This window comes from Pteropus alecto, unplaced genomic scaffold (genome assembly GCF_000325575.1).
Source record: "Pteropus alecto unplaced genomic scaffold, ASM32557v1 scaffold21, whole genome shotgun sequence".
Classification (NCBI taxonomy): domain Eukaryota; kingdom Metazoa; phylum Chordata; class Mammalia; order Chiroptera; family Pteropodidae; genus Pteropus; species Pteropus alecto.
In genome coordinates, this window is record NW_006436282.1 from 5,026,562 (window position 1) to 5,036,523 (window position 9,962).

Consider the following 9,962-nt stretch of genomic DNA (forward strand, 5'->3'; position numbering starts at 1 on the left):
TCAAACTTAGCAGATAATAGAAAATAAAGTTTAAACATTAAAGTAATTTGTTAGGATCAAACTGAATTATTTATTTTATTTATAAAGTTTGCATTATATTTTAACTCCTTTTATTTTTCCATAGGTGTTTGTGAGTTGCAATTTCTGTGGCAAGTCTATCTCCTACAGTTGTTCAACTGTGCCTCATCAGGGCAGAGGTTTTAGTCAGTATGGTGTCAGTGGCTCACCAACAAAATCTAAAGTCACAAGTTGCCCTGGCTGTCGAAAACCCCTTCCTCGATGTGCACTTTGTCTCATTAATATGGGAACACCTGTTTCTAGCTGTCCTGGTATGACAATTCTACAGTATACTTTTCTGAGCTGAATTGTTTCTACATAATTAATTTAATGTTGTAAATAAAAGATATACTAAACTTGATTTTATATTATTTCTAAGAGTGAGCCACTTTGTTGGCCTGAGTTCTCTATAGTTTATAAAATCTGTACATTAAAAGTAAAATCTATACCCATGATATCTTAGATAGTCTCACAAATTCTGGCCAATTTGAAAATAGCAAGAAGAGCTTAAATGTTAAGTAATTTTATAATTATACCATTGTCTTGTCACTGTTTCTAAGAGGAGTTCCCTCGAATTTTATATTTAAAAGTTAGTGTGCCCTCATCTATTAAAAATTACCTTGTATGCAGTACTTTGATAGCCTCAAAGCTCTTTCACATTTACTCTTATTTCAACTTCAAAATCTGCTGTGAAATGCATAGAGAAAGTATTAACCTAGAAGTCAGATCCCTTTACTTGTAAGTTTTGGTGCTGTTTCTGCTATGTTTGTCAGTTACCTAGTAAATATATTCTACATAAATATTTTTTAATGGTTAGAAATATTAGGATTATTGTTTACTGCTTATAGTAAACTTATAGAAAAACATTTTGAGAATAGTAGATAATTGAATATAATGTACCCAGTAGCTGGAAATATTCCAGCTATTTATATAACTCGAATATGATAAAATGGCAAAAATTTTAATTAAAAACTTTTGAATATTTGGCATACTGATTTAGTAGATAATGAATAAAGAACTGGATACGCTGTCAGAATGTGTGTTTTAGTTCTAGCTCTGACATTCGGTCTGTGACATTGAGCATTACTTTAGCTCTTTTTTATATAAAATGTTGGACTGGGAGATCCTTTCTAGTTATGAAATTTTGTAATTCTTTTCTGCAGCTTATTCATGTAAGTAGCCTTTTTAATTGTTACATTAACATCTATGAAAGATTTCCTGGTATCATTGGCTGCGTATTTTTCAGTCTAGATGCCTTTTTTTAAACAAAGGCAATATGTAATGTTTTCAAATGTATGTGTTTCTATTTAAATTTTAGTCAAGGATTTTCACTTTATACATTGCATGTTGGTCACTTTTTTTATGGCCTCGATAATAATAAATAGAAAATAAAAATCTGCTACAGTGAAAGAACAAGGAGGAGATTAGTAATTAAGTTCTTTGTGAACTGAGTTGAGATACATTATAATAGTTAAATTTATACATCTTTTGGACCCTAAGCCCCAGGAAGCTCTAATGGCCCGAGTATTGTTCCTTTTTGCTAGATAATAGCTTTTCATTCTTCCCTGTTTTGAAATAGGTTAAGAAAAGATAAAAACAATTTTCTAGAATTTGAAGAAAATTAAATCTTAAAACATCTCAAGCTCTCTGTTATGGAGACTATTAATTTAATATATATCAAACACTCAGGTTTATCAAATATTAACATTTGCCTGAGAAATATTTTTCTAATTTGCTTCAGAAATAATTTCTTTATATAAATATATATTTGAGCACTTGTTTAATACACTAAGAGAAGGCTCATGCACTGGATGAATCAAAGATTCTCATGGAGCTTAGAGTGTACAGTGAAAATAAATACTGGTCCAGACTCCCTTATTTGTCATTCCAAAATCTCTAAAAAGATATGAAAATCCAAACTTTTTAAAAAATAAATTTATAATCTCATTTGACCAAACAAAAACCTTTTCAGAATTGACATGAGACTATTAAGGTTTTTATTTCTCTTATTTATTTGTGAATATTCATATGTTTCACTGCAGAAATACTTATGTGTGATGACAGGGTGATGCTTCAGACTTTCCTGGAGGTGTTTTATGATATTTGCTCATTATTTTTCTAAAATTCCAACACATTTTGAATTCTGAAATACACTTAGCTCCCTGAGGCAAATAAGGGATATTATGTGAAGAAAGTGTTAGGAATTTTGAAAGAGGAAACATTACTTCCAGATGAAGGATATCCAGAAGACTTCAAAAGAAAATGCCATTTAAGCTAGTCCTTTAAAGTTTGATAGATTTAAATATGTGAAGATTTTAGGGACGCTTTTCCAGGTCATAGACAAAGAGTAAACAGCATGAACTAGGGTAAATTGGTGGGTATGCTCAGAGAGTGTATGGAAACTAGCATGTGCATCATTGTGACAAGGGCATAGGAAGTGGACTAATAGGAAATAGTGTAAGAAAAATAGGGGAGCCTGACTATGATCTTTAAAGGCATCTCTGAGCTACTTACAAATAATAAACATATACTTTTTTGGTATGTAAAATGAGAAGAATCTGAGTTCCAAAATAAAACAGGACCCATTAGAAATCAGATGCCGGCTCATGGGAGTTTAAAGATTCAGGTGTACAAACCCTCCTGCTATTAGAGATTGCATTCATTTATCACATTTCATGATCCAAATGTCCAGGATTTCCATAAGCTTATTTACCTCAGAGTTGCATATTTTTACACTCAATTGTGCTTTGAAGATTGGGACTCTGTTGAAACTTTCAGTAGAGTTTATGATTACAGATGTTTATAATTATGGTTGACCCTGAAACAACATGGTTCGATCTGCATGGGTTCACTTATTCTCAGATTTTTTTCATTAAATATACAGTTGGTCTTCCGCATCCCCAGGTTTCGCATCTGCAAATTCAACCAACCACAGATCAAAATAGTATTTAAGCAGCATTTTCTATATGCAGTTGGGAATCCGTGGATTGTTCTGTGCCATTTTATATAGGCAACTTGAGCACCTACTATCCACAGGAGTCCTAGAACCAGTCTCCAGTGGATACTGAGGAAGACTTGTAGTTAAGATTTGGAGAGTAAAAAGTTATACTTGGATTTTAGACTGCACAGGGGTCGGCGCTCCTAACCCCTGTGTTCAGGGGTCAACTATATTTATAAATATTTATAACTACTTGTTATATTTATAAATAGTACCTATGTTCTCATTGCCAGAAATGTTATAGTGAGCAAAACAGACAAAAATCCCTGCCCTTATAGAGCTTAACTTCTAGGTATGATTTTTAAAGTTAGATTGTACTGGTTTCTTTCTCACTCTTCTATTGTTATTATTAAACGCCTAAGTGAAAGTCTTTCCCTCAACTGTTCTGTAGCATTTATCTTCATAATTCATTATAAATCTTTTAAGATTTAAAGCTACTTGATTTTAAAAAGCCTTTTCACAGCATAGCCAGCTTTTTGTGTGTGTGTGAAAGAAAACGTTTACTTCTCTTAAAAAAATTTAAAAAATAAAAAGTTTTTCATGCAGCAGCAAGGTAGACCTTAATATTTTCAACTCTCATCAGAGAAACATAAGGATTATTCTTTTCTGGATTCAGTCTGTGTTCTGTGTATATTAGAATTTACAAAAACAAAGTGAGAATCATTAACACAAAAGTATAAAAATTTATCTTTAAACGGTATATATTTTCTTTTCACTTTTTTCCCCTTTTTCATTGTTAATTGTTTTCATGAAATTTTTAGGAAGAATTTTAGTGTATTTACATCTTAAATTCTTGAACCACTTACATATCCTTTCCACCTTCATATCATTACAGGTGGGTAATTTTAAAAAACTGTTCAAGACTATACCTGGGGTTATTAAAGAGTGACCAACAATGGTCCAGGGGAAATTTTGCACATGACATCATGTCGTAATAGGTACACATTGCTTAATTAAACTTAACATTTTTACTTACTTTTTTGTCTCTAATTATATACAATCTTAAAATATTTTAATTTCATTTGTTGTTTTAGAACAAGAAAACATGTTAAGGTGACCAAAATGAATAGAATGAGCATTTTTTGAGCACTAAATGTTACATAAATATATGCATCGAGATGTACATGTATGACCATGCATGTGTAATAACACATTTTTCTTCAGTATTTATGACCTATAACACAGATAGGAATGTATTTTCATGTACTGCAGTAAATCAGACATCCAGTGAGTCCCCTATCCTGCTTGAGATAACGTTGTCTATACTAGTGCCTTTGATCATTTCTCTCTGCCTGGTCACACCTCTTTCTTCCTCCCCAGAGGACAACTGTCCTAAATTGTGTGTTATTCAGTCTCTAGCATCTCTGTATAGTTTTATCACATGTTTAGTTTTGTCTGTTTTAAATTCTATACGAGTGAATCATGCGGAATATATCCTTTGATTTGCCTTTTTTGGTCAACATTGGAGTTTTATCTTTTTTTTTTTTTTTTTAGTTTCAGTTATGCTGATGAATATAGCTGTAGTTTATTCATTTTTCATTACTATTATTCCATTTATGATTATAGCAGTTTTTTCACTCTGCTATTGATGGACACTTGGGTTGTTTCCAGATTTTTTACTATTATGAACAATGCTGCTATTAACATTTCTGCTTATATCTATTTTAGCGTGTATAAAGTTCCTCCAGTGTGTTTACCTAGAAGTAGAATTGCTAAATCATACTGTTTGCTAATGTTTTACCTAGGATTTTTATGTGTCTCTTCAGGAGTGAGATTGGCCTGCAGTCTTCCTTCCTCATATTATCTTTGTCTGGTTTTGTTAGCAGAGTTATGCCAGCGTCATGAAGTGCTTTGGGAAATTTCCCCTCTTTTCCTGTTCTTTGAAAGAGTTTGTATAGATGCAAATTACCTGTTCTTTCAATGTTCGGTAGAACTCACTTGTAAACTGGACTTGGTATTCGTTTTGTGGGAAGATTTTTAAACTACTGATTATTTCTCTAAAGCTGTTAATTCAGATAGCTTCTTGGTGGGTTTGATACTTCATATTTTTCAATTTTTTTATTGGCTATCAAAACTATAAGGAAACTCCTTTTATTTGGTATTTTTTTAAATCTAAACTAGATCCTAGAATTAAAATTACTATTTCAGTATAATATATGATTTGTATTTTGACATAATTTTAGAAATACCTTTTAAGAATCTTTGATTAAAATATTCTTTTGATGTAGTTAATGAAGATCATTTTCTTTAACCCATAGGAGGATCCAAATCAGATGAAAAAGTAGATTTGAGCAAGGACAAAAAATTGGCTCAGTTTAACAACTGGTTTACATGGTGTCACAATTGCAGGCACGGTGGGCATGCTGGACATATGCTTAGTTGGTTCAGGTAATGAGCACATTCCTTCTTTTTTCTTCTTCGTCTACTTTTTTTTTTCTTTTTAATGCAATCACTACTGCCTAGAATGTTCTCTGAAACCTTTGCCTAGAAGCTCCTGTCTTCAAGATTCTGTTTAAGTATCACTTACTTAGTGAGGTCTTATCTATTTTCATCCCAGTCAAAACTGGTTTCTTTCATTATGCTTTCTTAATAAAGTATGCTTTTCCTTTATTAAAGCTATTACAATTTATATTTGAAAATTGCCTTTTGTGGTGATTTGTTTAATGCTGCCTACTAAATTCCCATCTGATTTGTTCTATTTGCCTGTGATAAAGTAGGAAATATTTATCAAAATGAATAAAGGAATGAAATTAAAACAGAAAATTGTACTATTAAATTTATTGGCCCATAATTGACTAAACATTTCCAAATTGGCAATGCTGTAATCAGTGATCATTTTATAGATATATGCTAGGAAATAATGTTTTATGTATTCTAAAATACAAAAGTATCATTTGTTTTGGCACATTATTACTATTATTCGGTTTTGTTAACAATGGCTTCCATTTCCTACCTCCTCCTTTCCCCCTCCCAAAAAAAAACATAAAGGAAAACTTTCTGTTGTTAAGTGAGTTTATATAATAAATGCTTAGAATAGTGCCTACACATAGTAAGTTCTCAGTAAAGGTTCACTGTTATTAAATTTCTATTTGTTATTTACCTTACATTTTAATGATAAATGATTATAATCTTTATTTGGTAAAATCATACTTGTTAATTGTCATTTTCAATTTGGTTTTTATCTACTGTAGTTTAGATAATTTTTTTACTTTGTTATTGATTCAGATTCTTAGTTTGAATAATTACACATATTGACTGTATCCCAATTAAATACATGAATATCCCGATTACTTAGTAAGTTTAGACTAATTATTTTTGAAAGGAATGAGACCCTTTCAAAGGTAGTTAGCACATTTTTTCTTTAATAGGCTTGGAGTTAGAGGAGATGAAACAGATGGCCTTTTAAATAATTCAGGTTTATGCAGCCAAAGGATGAAATTCTTCTTTACCGTCACCTGAGTTAACAAAGGTGGTGTCAACATTTCCATTATTAGGTATCCTCTGTAATCTTAAATGATAAAATTAAAACATATAATAAATAGTTTAAATATGATGTATGGGTTAAGTATTTGAATAGGATTCTTTACTTGGGGAAAGGATATGTTTATACTTTCTTACAACTAACTGAATATCCTATCATATGTAATATGTAATTGAACTATAAGTTAAATGATAGAGTGCATATCAAACTACTTGCATCAGTTATCTTCTAAATAAACTTGTTATGTAGAAAGAAAGCCCCTTGTGCAATGGAGACTCTCAAGACCATGTTTACTGTTTACTTTGAATAGTGCCAGCGGCCCTGTAATCCTTATTGCTATAGCTTTTACACCCGGTTTGTCACATTGGCTTTAATTTAAACTCTGAGCACATCTTTGTCACTTTAAAACTGTAAATGAGATATCTTGTTATATATTTAGAAACTAAAGCTATTTGTTTTTCAGTAACTTTCTCCCTAAGTTCATCTTGGCAGTCACTTCTAATTTAATGCTTTTAATGCTTTTCGTTTTGGGGTTTTAATTCCTGTATTTTTCCAAATACCATTTTGAAAAATTGCATTATAGATATAGATAAGCTACAGATAAATAAATGTAGTACATATATATGTATGTATGATTTATATTTTTAACTGTCACTTGACCTATTTTTTAGGGACCATGCAGAGTGTCCCGTGTCTGCATGCACGTGTAAATGTATGCAGTTGGATACAACAGGGAATCTGGTACCTGCAGAGACTGTCCAGCCATAAATGTTATCACCTAAAGAGAAACCTTCAAGTGTGGAGCTTTCTAATAGATGTCCTTCATAGCTCAAAAACATACCTCAGAACAAGTCAGTCATGACTTTCCTGTAATGGGAAAATAAATCATTCTATCAAATCAGCAATATGATGTTTGAGTGATTTCGATGTGCTTCACAGAGACAAATGCTGCTGAAATGAACATCAGAGATGGGCACAAATTCTGTTTAATAGGTTGAAAACATTCATTTTGGAAGAGCTTTCTAGGGTTTTGTTGAACCTATAAACACTGCAAGTACAGTTTCTGGAACAGCCAAGAACAGACCTTGAATCTGTATCTTCCAAGCTGAAAGTGGCTATCTTTCAGTTTATCTATTCACCTTTAAAATAGGATAAAATGACCAATTCAGTGATTCAGTTTAAGCTCACCCATGCTTCGATTCCTTTCAGATAAAATTAAAACTCTGGATTTTTACTTTTAGAGTTGGAAAGCCCCTACCCTACATTAGAGAATAAATTTGATCAAGGCATGGTTGAGATATATATATATGTGTATATATTTTAAGGTGTCTTTTCCCTTACACACTTTCATTTTAATGTAAGAAATCTTTTGGCATCATCATTGTCTTCCTAGAAAAGGCAAAATTATGAATATATCTTATAAATTTTCTCTTCTGAAAAGAAAAATATGGATCATTTCAAGGGAACGTGCTATAAAAATTTCAGTTTCAACCTTTTACTTTTCAATGTCCTGATTTGTCTTCAGAGATCTCTCTCTCTATTCATCATCTTATGCTCATCATTTGGGAGCATTTTACTGTACATAAAGTCTATGCAAGATTATATGGGAACAGCCATTCAGCATAAGCTATGTTAGTGTGTCCTACTGTCAAATTCCCTCCTGTTTTGGAATACCCTGTTTTTTCTAAGGTAAACTGGGAGGTGTTGGGGAAAAACAGGGTCACTTTGGAGACACATTTACTTTAAATGTAAGTTTCTAAAAGTAAGTATATTTGGGCCAATTCAAGACCTTTATTTTAAATGTTTATATTTTTCCTTTTCACAGGTAGGCAGTTGAAAGAGAAATACAAAGGATTTGTAGCATACTTCTCTGTCCTCTGACTTATACAGAGGACTGAACTGAATTTCATAGTTGAAATTATATTCATAGATACAATAAAAAGTAAGCCTAAAACTTAATTATTTCATAGTTTTTGAATAAAAATAAAGAATTTTAAGAGCTTTTATGTTAGCAGTTTTACCTGGTGAAACTAAGATCTATTAAGTTAGTTTGAGATGTGACCTAAATATTGAAAAAAAGTGAATTAAAATATGTTTTTACTTTGAGATTTGATACAAAAGGTTCTTTTTCTAGGAAAACATTGCATATCTACTCTAAACGTCTCACCTAGATTATAGTCTTTGTTTAAAATGAAAAAATTGGAATATATATACACATATAAATGATATATAATTTTTTTAAAGATTGCTATTAAGGGGAATTTTTCCAGTCTTAAGTAAATCTTCCTGATTTCATTTTACTACAACATAACCTTTACCTTTAAAATTGCTTCAATTGAAGTATTCCTTTCAAATTTACGATGCCCTAAATATGAAAAATCAGCTCTAAGTAATATCAAACTATCTTATACATTTTCAAAGTCCTTAGGTAAAATAAGATAAAATTGTTGAATGTATATTTAGAATAAAGTTATATCTAAAATATTTATAATTTTTGAAAATATAATTAAAGTCTTGCTGTAAATAATCTGTAATCATATAGGGTGACATTTTTAAGGTGGTTTATGCCTGTGAGTCAACTTCCTAATATTTTCTGTGAAGCTCAAATAGTCATATAAATTGTCTATTATGTTTGTTTTGCATTTCAGTGTACATGGACCATGAAAATAGATTCAAGTTATTTTTCTGTTTTTATTACTAGGTCATTGATGTTTGGGTTTATTAACTCAACAAGGTATTTTACCTAAACATGTTCAGTAGAAGTGTTTAATAAAAGTGTTTTTATTTTTTTAAAAAATTCAATAAATCTGGGTTGAAATCAATATGTCTAATCTAGAAATTATCTATGACTCCTTTACAAATAATGCAATAAAGTAATATTAGTACTTAATTTGATGGCAAATTCGATACTTAACCTTAGAAGTAACTTTTTTTAGGCTCTGTGTTTCAGTTTAATGTATTTTTTAGAGTGGTTGTTATTCTTTGAAATTGTCTATTCAAAAAGCAGCTTTCCATTGTCAGTGCTGTACATGGTAAGTATTAGAGTTTGAAAGAAAATAGTTCCGCATTTAATTGCATGGCTAAATTTAATTTCAGTCACTCATTTGACTGCGATATTAAATGTGTGCTTTGAAATTTAAATGATAATTCTGTGGCAAAGTGACTTGACCTTTTTGAGCTTCAGTTTTCTCATGTTGAAAGCAAGGTGCAGAAATACCTACCTTATAAGGTGATGGGAGTTTTAGGTGATGAAATAAACATGAAGTTCTATATCCCTGTCACATAATAAGTTCTATATCCCTGTCACATAATAAGTAGTGACTAACAGTCATTGTTACCTTAACTGTATCAGTTATTTGTGTATTTTTTAATTGAATATGGTATAATTTAAATGAAGGGTCTACATTTGTCTAAGGAGTAGAAATT

At 31.0% G+C, this 9,962-nt stretch overlaps 1 protein-coding gene across 3 annotated transcripts in view; it reads left to right on the top strand.

Moving 5' to 3' along the window:
* MIOS (meiosis regulator for oocyte development) overlaps positions 1–9,358 on the top strand; it is a 30,842-nt gene extending 21,484 nt beyond the window's left edge. For 2 of the 3 annotated variants that reach the window (XM_015589493.2, XM_006911937.3), the window contains 3 exons: positions 125–329; positions 5,314–5,443; positions 7,208–9,358. In XM_015589493.2, coding sequence (XP_015444979.1) covers positions 125–329; positions 5,314–5,443; positions 7,208–7,304 — 432 coding nt within the window. In that variant the 3' untranslated portion in view covers positions 7,305–9,358. Of the gene's footprint in view, positions 1–124; positions 330–5,313; positions 5,444–6,423; positions 6,564–7,207 lie in introns of those variants that run through there. The other variant, XM_015589494.2, reaches the window with a different exon arrangement.
* Positions 9,359–9,962: the final 604 nt, after the last annotated feature.